This window comes from Ylistrum balloti, unplaced genomic scaffold (assembly GCF_031769215.1).
Source record: "Ylistrum balloti isolate Yb309-2 unplaced genomic scaffold, AGI_CSIRO_Ybal_v1 Utg369688, whole genome shotgun sequence".
Lineage (NCBI taxonomy): Eukaryota > Metazoa > Mollusca > Bivalvia > Pectinida > Pectinidae > Ylistrum > Ylistrum balloti.
In genome coordinates this window covers 1179477-1193317 of record NW_026781925.1, presented here as the reverse complement: position 1 = coordinate 1193317, position 13841 = coordinate 1179477, and the positions used below count along the sequence as shown (strand labels likewise).

Genomic DNA, 13841 nt, shown 5'->3' with positions numbered 1-13841 from the left:
TATAATATGGGCTTGATATCCAAGATACACCATCGGGACGTAGAGTGAAAAATAATAAAAAAAAATAAAGAAAGAAAGAAAGGAAGGAAGAAAGAAGGAAAGAAAGAAGGAAAGGAAAGAATTGCTTTTTTGACCAATGCGTCGCGAACGTAATTTTTGATGTACTATTAATTGTTGGCATAAGGAGTGGTTTAGTCGAGTCTTGGTACAGTGTCGCGGCTAGAGACAGACAGGTCATCAGTTCGAACCCCAGTGGTGGCGGGGTATTTTTCATTACTCTTTCCTATTAATTAGTTATAACACCGTGTGGGTTTGAAATTACATTGGGTATGTAATCTTAATTTTGGGTTAGGTCTAAATCGTATCAGTGACTTAATCATAAACACATATATTGGTCATATGATAAACATGCATTCAGGAAAAGATACGGCATTATCTCGCACTTATATCGCTGTCCTTAAATACTGTGGACGTGTTAATGTAATGTCCCTATTATATACTGTGTATGAAATTAAAAAAAATCCGTATTTTCTTTTAAGCATGTAGAATATAGCAGTTCTTACAACACAACCAGCAAAAGATTAGTGTGTAACGTTTTGTTGACTACACTGTCATGAGACAAATGACCAATGTGAAGCGTACTAACACTCACTTAAGTGTATTGTTCACACAAGTGAGTGTTAGTAAGCTTAAAACAGGTTATTTGTGTAGTCATCGAAACGTCTCACTCTAATCTTTTACTGATTGTGTTATAAGATGAAGGTGACCATGTAGTCATCAAAACATCACACTCTAATCTTTTACTGATTGTGTTATAAGAACTATAAGGTGACCATGTAGTCATCAAAACATCACACTCTAATCTTCCACTGGTTGTGTTATAAGAACTATAAGGTGACCGTGTAGTCATCAAAACATCACACTCTAATCTTCTACTGGCTGTGTTATAAGAATTTCTATTCTCTTGATATTATCAACACAAATAAGCTGTTAAGGAACTTTTGAACACGTGTTTATCCTTGTAAATAAAAATCCATTCGTCATTCCCCCGCTTCATAGTATACCCTCAATGATGTCATCGTTGTAACGATATGCGTTTCGTTTGTTTGATTAACGATCCGTAAAATCAGTTACCTATAGCTTAGCACACCTGTGCTACTCTGCAACGCAATTTAGGTCATATATATCATTATTTACTAAATGAACATTTCACCACGACGCCTCGGACAAGAAAAATAAAAACCAATGCTATATAATTGATATCAAAGCGAACATTATTTTTACAAACACTCTGCAATATCAAACAACCCGACATATGTGTTTCACCTGGCTAAGTTGTGGTCACGTGACAGCGCTACCACACTCTGGTCAACGGCGGGTGACTAAATCGTGAGGATTCACAATTTGTCGGGGAAGAGAGACATTACATTGTGTTTATCGAAATATAGCACTTCTCCGAGATGTATCGGACTCTCTTGGTTGTCCTGGTGACGGTTTCCCTGGCGACAGGTAAGTAAAAACATAGATATTTTTATTTTGATTTTACATATTTGAAATAGTTTTCCTTTGATGCAATGATTTCCGGTTTTCTTGTTTATGTTTGAATATAGGTCAGTTTATACTATAATCTGTGAATTAATTAGGTCTATGTAGTACTTCAGTTCCTAATTAATTGCAAGAATGTAATTAATTGTTATTTAGTTACATCTTCTGTTTAGTACGGTAGGGTACGCCGCTTGGATCTAACAAATTTAACGTGGGAGAGGGGGGGGGGTTAATTACAATCATACTAAAATCTGATACTGAACTAGTTCAAATACTCTGATACTGAAGGGTCGTGCGCAGAAAAAATGAATACAGTACACCTATCATTTCATTAACTTTTTAAAGATAAAAATAATGTATTTAGCATATATTGCATTGTTGATATCTGGGACTCTCAATATTTTAGTCCTCTACTTATGCTTTTCTGTGGGACTCGATCAAATTTTGACAACCCTTTTATATCAAGATCTCTTAGTTATTTAAAATTTGGATTTGTGTTCATGACTCGCTTGAGATAAAATTCTACAAACATTACTGTATTGACATCTTAATGTGTCTGTCTAGTCCTTGTAGAGTTTAAGCGCAGACTATTCTAAGGCTGGTGTATATATAATTCTTAGTACAACAGAATGACATTGATGTTGTGTTGTGAAAGAGGAAGCACCAGGACATATTTAATTTTCATAGTTTTTGAATTTTATAAATTGTGCTGATATGTATACCTTTTATTATAACTCATTTATACTTATATTTTGAAAGTTTCAAAAACGACGAAAAATGTAATCGTAACAAAAACTGTTACAACAAAAGCTTTTTACAATAACTGAAAGCATAATATCATTTAAATATTGTAAAAATGTTCCTCTATGGTAACAGTTTCTACAAAATTTAAAAGAATAGTAAGTGTACAGAATGGGAAGGGATTTAAATAACATAACATCTAAATGAAAGACCAACTCATATACAATTTGTATGTACCTTAATGCATCTGAACGTTTTCTAGTCATGTAATACATCTATACAGCTGATGTACCTACAAACATCTGAATGTTTTCTAGTCATGTAATACATCTATAGAGCTGATGTACCTACAAACATCTGAACGTTTTCTAGTCATGTAATACATCTATAGAGCTGATGTACCTACAAACATCTGAACGTTTTCTAGTCATGTAATACATCTATAGAGCTGATGTACCTACAAACATCTGAACGTTTTCTAGTCATGTAATACATCTATAGAGCTGATGTACCTACAAACATCTGAACGTTTTCTAGTCATGTAATACATCTATAGAGCTGATGTACCTACAAACATCTGAATGTTTTCTAGTCATGTAATACATCTATAGAGCTGATGTACCTACAAACATCTGAACGTTTTCTAGTCATGTAATACATCTATAGAGCTGATGTACCTACAAACATCTGAACGTTTTCTAGTCATGTAATACATCTATAGAGCTGATGTACCTACAAACATCTGAACGTTTTCTAGTCATGTAATACATCTATAGAGCTGATGTACCTACAAACATCTGAACGTTTTCTAGTCATGTAATACATCTATAGAGCTGATGTACCTACAAACATCTGAATGTTTTCTAGTCATGTAATACATCTATAGAGCTGATGAACCTACAAACATCTGAACGTTTTCTAGTCATGTAATACATCTATAGAGCTGATGTACCTACAAACATCTGAACGTTTTCTAGTCATGTAATACATCTATAGAGCTGATGTACCTACAAACATCTGAACGTTTTCTAGTCATGTAATACATCTATAGAGCTGATGTACCTACAAACATCTGAACGTTTTCTAGTCATGTAATACATCTATAGAGCTGATGTACCTACAAACATCTGAATGTTTTCTAGTCATGTAATACATCTATAGAGCTGATGAACCTACAAACATCTGAACGTTTTCTAGTCATGTAATACATCTATAGAGCTGATGTACCTTCAGACATCTGAATGTTTTCTAGTCATGAATCAATTCATGTATTAAAGAAGTATTCATGATTAGAAAATGAAAATGTCCATTCTGATGTGTCCAGTGTCTTCATAAGAAGCTTTCAAATTTCAAACAAATCATGAGAATAAAATACACAAAAATTGCAAAAGTGATTTTTGTAAAAATTTCAGAGCACAAAAATATTCTGATATTAAGGTATTATATCAAAGTTTTCATCAGTAATACTTTCTACTGACTGAGCTTAAGTGATATCCACCCTTTTGCCAAGTTGCTAGGAAACAGCTAGCTGTACATGATGTAATGTACAAGAAACATCAAGAAAATACCAACATGGCAACATAATCATAATTCAAACTAAAATTCCTAAAAACTGTGGCAAAATAAGAACAAAAGAAATATTTACACAGAGACTCCTTGAAAAATACATGGAGAATAAGACCATGTGTTCCAGAAGAGTAAGCGTCTTTTGCTTCATTGATGACACCCACAGTAAACTTGGTCAATCCAAGAAAGTAATGTCAAGATTAGACATAAAAATTCCAATCGGAAACCTGTTCAGGTAAAAAATTTTAAACTGTTTTATAATTTCAGTTTATGGCCAGTTACCTGAAATCGTTGGTGAGATTATTCCAGAAGTGAAACCTATTGGGAGTACTGGATATCTGAACTGTACTGTGGTGAATCAACAAGAATCTCAGAAGGTAGGTCAAGAGTTACTTTCCCTTCATTTAAATCTGGTTTACCGACTGTAATATATATATAGACAAGCTGTCACAAGTATCAGTGCCACAGTAAGGTTACCTGGTCTATGTCTGGTATGTTATAACCAGAATTCATCAAACCCAAAATGGATGATGAAAACTGATGACACATCTTTGTCATTTCTTGTAAAATATTGTTTTTTTATTTCCATTTATATTTTCAAAATTATTGTTGTCTTTCTTAAATCTTATCTGAAAATGGTTTTTTATTAGACCAATATGAAACAGAAATTGGTGATATTCTCCCTACATTATATCTTTTTTTTTCGTGATTTTTCAATAGATAGGACGCCATGAAGTTCTAATGTTGCAATAAATTTATTGAGAATCATCATCCAGTCACAACTTTTCTAGGTCAAATTACATGTCTGGATCACAGAGATCAAAGGTCATATTGCATGTCTGGACCAGAGATCAAAGGTCATATTACATGTCTGGACCAGGGATCAAAGGTCATATTACATGTCTGGACCAGGGATTGATCTAGGTTATAGGGGAAAGTACCTGTTTTGTGACTAGGAGAAAATAGTCTGGGTCCCAAAAGACCACTGAAGGAAACCTGGCAAAACTGAATATGATTTACAGTTTTTCAACATTTTGTGATTGACTGTTCAAACAATTTTAGAATTATGAAAGATTCTTTTTAAAAAAGAAGATATAAAAGATCAATGAAATTTTACTCATAAACAATAAAACTGAAAGATCAAAAAATAATTTCTGTCGAAATGAGGAAATTTAAGGAGAAAAATGATGATTTATAATTACCTATGTAAAAGAGAAATTTATTGTAAGATTCAAAGGTAATATTCTGTATTAGGGGAATTTTAGCTGCCTTGAGAAACTACCCAATACCAGTAGTAAAATAAAAATGGATTCCTGTGGACTCAACAGAAAAAATATGTGATACCTGGTAACCAGGTAGTGATACTTTTATCAGTTCTATAATTGCTGTATATAAATACTTTAAAGGTGTGCTGGCAAAAAGGAAAGATGACTGGAATCGATCCGTTTGATATCAGCGAGGACGATCGAGTCATTGTGGCTAACAACATCGCCCAGGGGGAGCGGGAGGACTCGGGGCAGCCAAAGTACGAGATCATTGTGACTGTAAGTATAGACAACTGGGCCGTAGACATAAGGAAAATGATTGTCACATCTATAGACAACTGGGCCGTAGACATAAGGAAAATCACTTTTAGCGACATCATAGTGACTAAGTTATCGTTCATTATGACGAAAAATCCAAGATGGCAGACACAAGTACATCTCGTGAACAGGGGAGTTGCCCGCAAATAAGCCCCCTCCCTTATTTTGACAGTCTTTTTTTAACTGGGTGTGGGGGCTTATTTGCGGTAAAATACGGTAAGACATAAGGGAATTTATTGTCACTTTAAGTTAATTTTGGTTTCCATTTTGTGAAGTGAATTGCATGGGTCATTGATACTTAAAATATCATTTGTAACATGTCACATTTGTTTTATGGAACAAACTGATTTATTCTTTTCCTAATTTTAAGTTGTTTGATCCTAAAATACATAGAATAAATAACTTCAGTTGTTTATGGGTCAGTAACAACATATCAAAATTATTTATGTAATCTCGGAGCCTTGACCTTTGTGGGGGAGGGGTTGGGGGGGGGGGGCGCTGGATTAGGGACATAAGTATGAGTTCTAGCTATGTCAAGGTGCTACAAGACTTATTTGATAGGGGAGTGGTCGGACAAAAAATAAATAACAGACAGGGCACTGACTTAAAGAGAGCTGTACACTGTGGAAAAAAGGCAGATCACTTACCATAATGGGTTCTGACTATAACAAGAAATTTATTTATTTATTTATTTATCTTTTTGAATTAGTGATCATTTGATATTTGTCACTCAGACAATTGGACTACGGATACGATACACACTAATTGTGCGTGCCCTGTCAGACGAGGACTCCGGCTTTTACACATGCTACATTCGCCAACAGAATCAAAATTGGCAGACTTGGCCAAGCAAGCTCGGAGAACTTATGGTTCAAGGTAACACATCAAAGAGTTGGACTTTAACAGATAGCTTAGTAACTGTTACCAACCAAACATTGGTTTTTTGTTCGAGACATCAAAGAGTTAAGCTTTAACAGACAGCTTAGTAACTGTTACCAACCGAACATTGGTTTTTTGTTTGAGACATCAAAGAGTTAAGCTTTAACAGACAGCTTAGTAACTGTTACCAACCAAACATTGGTTTTTTGTTTGAGTATCTTTTATGTCTTTTTTTTTATAGCTGAGTTCAGATCAGCTTTGATAAAGAAAAACTGTTACGTGTCATTACAATGTGATATAGATGGTTTGTAAAATGTAGGTAATTAATGCAATACATAAAGAATGAGCACTGAGTTTGGCCTGTCTTGTCAACCTTGAAAAAAATTAATTAGCCTACAAACATCAGGTGGTGGGATGTTTATATCATCCTACATCTGTTGTCTGTCATCCATCCATTTGAAAATAATTCTAATTAATGTCATCGCTGCTTCTCCAGAGGAACTGGATAGATTTTTCTCGTATTCCATATGCACTCTCCCTTATGGTCTCTAGTTGAATGCTTTTGATTTTGAGTTTAACAAAATGGCTGACAGGTGGCCATCTTGGATTTTAACATGAAAGTTTATTAGTATTTCTATTGACCCAGTATCAAACACAAAATGTAAATTGTAGATGTAACAGGTAGCATCCTTTGGACTAGCTTATTAATTGTGTTTTTTAAACCTCCTGGAAAATTTTCAGAGGAACATATAGTCACTGCTTTTTCTAGCCTTCCTTTCATGTCCGCAGTGTAACATTGCCCACAGTTAAGCAAGGATCATAGATATATTGTATGGCCATACTAAGGCAATGTGCAGTGAATCAAATTCAGAGCCCGCGAACCCTCAGAGCGTTGCTGCCTTTTGTTAAAATATTTGTCTGTAGCATATCTGTAGGATAATAAAACTTTGTGTATACATTGATGATACAAAGATGATGTGTAGTGAACCAAGTTTAGCTCCCACAACCTCCTTAATTATAGAATTTATTTGTTCAAGTTGTATGTATGGAGGAAAACTTTAAGTTGATTTCATTGGAACTAGGTTATGTGATTTGGTGGATATATTGATAATACAAAAACAATGTGCAGTGAACCAATGTTAGGACCCACAACCTTGTTATTACAGAGTTATTGCCCTTTGTTAAAATTTTATGTCCATAGCATAACTTTGCTTTCCTTTAAGCTTGTATAATTAGGCTTGATGGATACATCGGTCATACTAAGGGAATGTACTATGTGCCAAATTCAGTGCCTGAAACCCTTTGATTAAAGAATGATTGCACTTTGTGTCCGATAAAATATTTTCAGGGAGCATTCATCAGTTTTACTGATACTCATGTCTTTTTTTTTATTAAAAATTTGCTAGTGGCTCCGGTTATGTCCACGACCATGGAGAGTGTTTATGAGAGGGCAGTTGGTGGAAACATCACACTCAAATGCATCACATCCGGAAACCCTACACCAAACATCACATGGAAGAGAGAAGATGGAAGTCAACTCCCTAATGGCAATTTCCAATCAAGGGTTAATTTTCTAGAATTTTTTTATTTCATGGCCTTTTCACGAGAAGCACACATGTTACCTATTTCAGCATGTCCTGTTCCATCAAATTCACAAGTAATGTCTAATCTTGAGAACCTTTGGACAGACTTTGTTCATATATAATCCATAATATCATAAGATGAAGTTCTAGGTCATAGGTAAAAGGTGAAAGGGTCAAAGGTCACATTTGACATTTTCTATTTATCAAACTAGATCAGACTCTTCTTGGGAGTGGAAGCATTCATGTTAATTATCTAGTTCATCATTGTCTTCAGTTCTGGACTAAATTTTCACTGTTCACTGATGTTTTAATAAATAAGTACTGTATGGCTGGTAATTTCACGGGTAAAAATTTTTGCAGTTCTTTTTTAAAAATAATTGAAAGATATTTTAACAAATTAAAATTTTGTGATTTGGTTGTAAAAAGAGATTTTATACTTGTGCACATTATTTCACAGACTAGATTTGTGATCACTTTAATGTATTGTGAAATTGCAAAAATACCATCCCCACAAAAATAACCGGCAAATGAGGTTAAATGATACTATTCAGGGAGTTGACATGGTGTTGCTTCTACAAATTACTAGTTAATTAATAATGCAAGTGTTTAATAGAAATTACATGATAATTCTATACAGTATTTTCACCAGTGTAGCATGGTATTATGAAGCATTGTGAAGTGAACCATAGAACCTGATATAAACATAGGGGTCACAATAGGTCATTCAATTACAGAGTGTAGGCCTCCTTCAACTCAGCATGTTCTGGTTGATTAACTCCGCAAACAAATAAGGAAACATGAAAAAAGTGAAGATTTTTTGTAAGAGAGCTAGAGGGGAATTTGTTAAATAGCATTTTTAAATAGCAGCTGTTGGAAAATTGAGGTTTGCTTTAAAAATAATTTGTTATATTAGACTTTTATCATCTAAATTTAGTAGGAGAAGAAAACCTACTGTTGACAATAAACACAGCCAAACCTTTATTTTACCAATCTGATGTAACTACCCTGTTATTCCCAAGTTAAAATGGAGAAATTTATCTTTTTTTTCTTACAGGGGGCAGATCTAACTTTGATCAGCCTCACCAAGAAAGACCGCGGGAATTACATTTGTGTTGCCGACAATTCTGTACGACCACCAGCAAGATTCACCGTCGAGGTGAAAATATTCTATTCTCCAACCTGTCGTGCTGTACAGAACACAGTGGGGCAGGCTCAGAATCGACGATTTAATGCAAAGCTGGAGTGTATTGTGGAAGGTATGTATAGGCTTTTATCAGGGTCTGTTCGATGGTGAAACAATCATCTGAGAGTAATATGTTCAGACCTTAAATTGAGTTTTCATTTCAAATGCGTTTTTTATTTTGCCAATCTTCAAAATTATTTAAAACTTTGAGGTGATTTTCATAAAATTTCATATGAAATGAAAACAAATTTTACATATTTTTCATCACAAAACTCAGCTGCACCAGCTACTCTTCATTAGGTTTTGAAGTTAATAAAATTCATTGTGGAAAGTGGGGCTGAAATATATCTAGGTTTGGGAAAACTACAAATTTGCATGTAAAAAGCAAGCAGGTTTATTATTTGCCTGTTGGGGTATAGATTCGTTGCTAAAAACAGTTGAAATCTTTTAAACAGTAACTTTTGCATTATTAAAAGTTTCATTAATTGGTGACAAGGTTAATAATTTTTCACTTTGAAATGGATAAAGAATGTGCTGGCGACTTACAAATTTGATGTTACAGTGGCTGTTAAAGTAATAAAGGTTATATAGGCTCAAAATACCAGGTGCTGCAAAAATTTTTAAGAAATGTAGTTTTTAAGTGATTTTAGGTATTTTTAGCAACAAATCCATACCCCAAACAGGGGTGTAATAGGCCATTTTGTGTTTTATATGCGAAATTATTGTTTTCCGTGACCTGATTACAATCTATAGACAATCAGACAACCTCGGATGAAGATCTAAGGTGTATGGTTAGATCTCTACTAAGTACAGTTTATAGGTCTCCCTAAGATCATGAATTATTCTTTTTTATTTATTGTCATGATGTCAATGGACAAGAAACGTGTACCCGTTTCTTGCTCTTAATGGCATGGAATGGGCCTTTCCTGTGATGCTTATTGAGGTGTTAACTACAACAAGCAGACCCTGCCTTGATAAGACCCTGTCTGTTTACATGGTGATAAACCCAGAGACAGACCTGCCAAAGTTGATATTTCAGCTGAGTTTGATAATATTAAATAAAAATTATGTAGGTTTGAATGTGTACTATTGTACATTGATCTTGTGACAGATTCTGTAATTGAGTTTCTGTTGCTAGGTTACCCTGCTCCCAGCATGCACTGGGAGAAGCTGCAGAATGGTGAACGGTATCAGATAAGCGACGGGGATGACTACAGTACGGAGAAACTTTCGTCTAGTCAGAACCTGATATCAGACATGTGGTATGTCCTGACCGTGAAGAACGTGCAGGCCAATGACTATACAGAGTACTACTGTGTCGCAACCAATAAATATGGCACCAACCAAACCACATTCAGACTCTTTGGTAAGTCACTTATAGTCCACAAATTTCAGCTTTTACAAATTAATTATGGTTATATCACATGATAAAGTTGCCTTACAAATTAATTATGGTTGTATCACATGATAAAGATCCCTTACAAATTAATTATGGTTGTATCACATGATAAAGATCCCTTACAAATTAATCATGGTTATATTACATGATAAAGCATTATTTCTCAGGTTATTAATTGATTCAGAAGGTTGTTCGTTTTACCGAGCCTTATTTCTGTGTTTAATACATCATTCTGTTTTTTACAAACCCATTTTTTTTAAAGCACACAAAAATAGCATTAACTTATTCATTGTCTAATGGAGTTTTATTGTGGTACTTGTATGTATATTGTTTCAATGATACAGAGCTTTTCATAGATTCTTTTATAACCATAAAGATAAAAATAAAAATAAAGATTTAAAAAGTTTTGTTAATTCTAATTACAAAAATATTAAAGTTCATTTTTCACGAAGATAATTAATTTGATTTTTCAACATAAAGGCTTTATTTGTCAATTTTTTAAAAACATTTTATCATATATATATATATATATCTACATATTCATGCACTGTATAAACACGTTACCTTGCTTAAAAAGCTTTTTACTTAATTCAAAACTAGTCGTTCTGTAGTGATGATTTTAACAGGCTTTTAAACATTCTCTTTATATCTATCAGGACAGTCACAATATACACACACATTAGACCTAGAAGTGTACCCCTAGTACTTGTTATATAATGACACTGTATATTGTAACTATCAAATACAGTTGCTTTTAACCTTACATCCTTTCCTATACTACTGATGTTGGTTTTTGGAGTGTGAATAAAATCCAGAGTTTTAGAAGACTTCCTTGCAGAGCTTTATGGGACTGGTAATAGGATCCATTCTATAATTGAAATTCTTTCATATTTCAGCCAAATTCCCAAATTTTGCAATTTACTTTTGAAAATTTACTTTTAAATTCACAGTTGTTTATCACAAAATGAGGCAAAAATGCGTGAACCCACACCAGTGGAGACACGATTGACCTTGTTTTACAGACACTGATTTATACGTATGGAAAAACATGAGTTAACACTGGAAAATAACATCTGACCTGAAAGTTAAAACAAAAAAGAAAAGGAAATTGTTATTATAACATTCTTAACGGCCCGTCAACACATAAAAGGTCATTAGGGCCATCAAACGGGTAGAAAAGGAAATAAAAAGAAAGTTATGTATTGTTTCACATATTTTATGCAGAAAAAAAATAATGAAGTTTTTTAGCATCATGTTGCTAATTCCGCTTTGATCCTTTTCTGATATAAAATCAATTTTTTTTTTAATTTGGATTTTTTTGTAGAATTGATTTTTACAGCAGGTAAAACACTACTCTTGAAAAGTTGTTACAGTTGATCGTAAACAACTTTTGCTGCAGGTCATAGTTTAAATATACTATAAACTGTTACTCTTTCATAAATACAGGCCTAAATTTTGAAATCTTGGTGGCGAATTAGGGAAATCAAAACAGATTTGAAGAAAAATAAAAATTGAGATGAAGAGTTAACTTGTTAGTAAATATTTGATAAATTTCTTCTTAACCAAATCAATTTATTACTATGTATATTTTTAGGAATTGGAAGAATTTATATATAAGTTGGAAAAAGAATGAGGGCTATTTTCCAATTAAGTTTGACATAAGATTGCTCAATGTTACTTGAAAGTTGATTAAAAAGAAAAAAAACAAAATTAATTCTAATCATTTTTATATTAATTTACATTGTTACACCAACATCAGAAAAAAATAAAGTTGATATTGGTTTCAATTCAGCATCACACTCACTAGCAAACCAACATCAGTGGTATTATAAGCGATGCTAGTAAAATGCTTTGTTGTGTTACAATAAAACCTGTACTGTCTGATGTACTGTCACTAAACACTAGTAAGATAGGTAATAATTTCTGTATTATATATATAATCTGCCATTGTCCCGGGAAGCTAACATATGACCTCTAACGCAAAGTCAAGGTGGGCCTATTATAGGACATTGAAATAGCATTTGTTGGCAATGTTACTGAATGATTTATAACGACAAACGTTTAAATCATAAGGTTAAGTGTTACATTATGATATTTAGGGATGAGTTTGGATTGATAGACAGTAAAGGTTGTCACAAAAGATTTCAAACTTCATGTAGAAAGCAATTCCAGTCTTTATAATTTGGCAAAAAATAACGTTCATACCAATTACTTTATCTATCTCACAATAAGCCCGTGCCTGATAATGATCCCATACCAGTACATACATATTTTTTCAGTGAAATTACATTTAAAATCCAATAAAATTGCATTGTCCTGTATTAAGCCCACCCCCTGACTTTGAGTAAAATGCAATGTGTTGCTGACTTGGTTTTACTGCAAGATAGATACAAATTGACCAGGGCTAAGTTTTGGGTGGTTGAAAGGAAATGAATTTTTCCTATACATTATATTGACTTTTGTCAGTATTTGAAGTTTGGCAGTACATCAGTGATAATAATGTAATAATATTAGAAATTCCAATCTCATTATTTCTGACTGGACATGCTCAGGGTTAATATGTATCATTGTTACCTGCCATTGTTTGTGATTCAATAAAGGATTTCTTTTGATGGAAAAGTATCCCCCACCTCCAAGATAAAAAAATCTCCGAAAAAAACAAAAATCAAAAAAGGAAATATTGAGGTTGGATCATAGACATTTTTTTTATATATTGTGTGATGATATGTTTGACTTTTCTATATTGTATTAATACCTTAATGGAAGAGGAATATATTGATTGGAATTCTCACCTGTGATTTCACCTGTAAAAAGCTATAAATAGTTTACTTGCAAATTCCATACATATTGTGAAAAGAAAAAAGATTTGATCAAACTTTTTCATTTGATTTGTCATTTTGTTTTTGAGAGATAAATTTAACTATACATCCCTCTGAACCACAGGTGAGATAGATTGTGTGTATAGTGTGTAACATGTGTTCAACTTCTGTCTTACAGAAACTATGGAATGTCAAGGGCCCAACTGTCAATCAATCAAGACGGGCGGGTCCCAAGCTTTGTGTGCCTGTACCCTGACCTTCCTCTCAACACTTATATCTGTTCTAGTACTCCGCTTCCTTAATTACTGATGTGTAGATGCTTTACTTTAGAGTTACCTCCCCTTGTGTGATACAGAACCAACAGAAAGTGAGGGACCCAATACTCAATCACAGAAGATGGATAGTCATGCACTTTTTGTACCTGCACTTTCAGCTTGATCTCTCCCTCAGCATTTATCTCTGGTCTATTGTTCCACTTCCCCACTTACTGTTGTGTAGACATTACAGTTATCTCCCTTTGTGTTGTATTGATATCAGTACACT

The 13841-nt window shown here is 33.6% G+C and overlaps 1 protein-coding gene across 1 annotated transcript; it reads left to right on the top strand.

Annotated features, from left to right (window-relative positions):
* The first annotated feature begins 1460 nt into the window (after positions 1 to 1460).
* Positions 1461 to 13607, top strand: LOC132565056 (lachesin-like). Its single transcript, XM_060229661.1, has 8 exons — positions 1461 to 1509; positions 4120 to 4229; positions 5259 to 5396; positions 6170 to 6311; positions 7721 to 7878; positions 8952 to 9153; positions 10219 to 10446; positions 13477 to 13607. Exons 1-8 carry the CDS (start codon positions 1461 to 1463, stop codon positions 13605 to 13607), a joined length of 1158 nt encoding a protein of 385 aa, XP_060085644.1.
* The last annotated feature ends 234 nt before the right edge of the window (positions 13608 to 13841 follow it).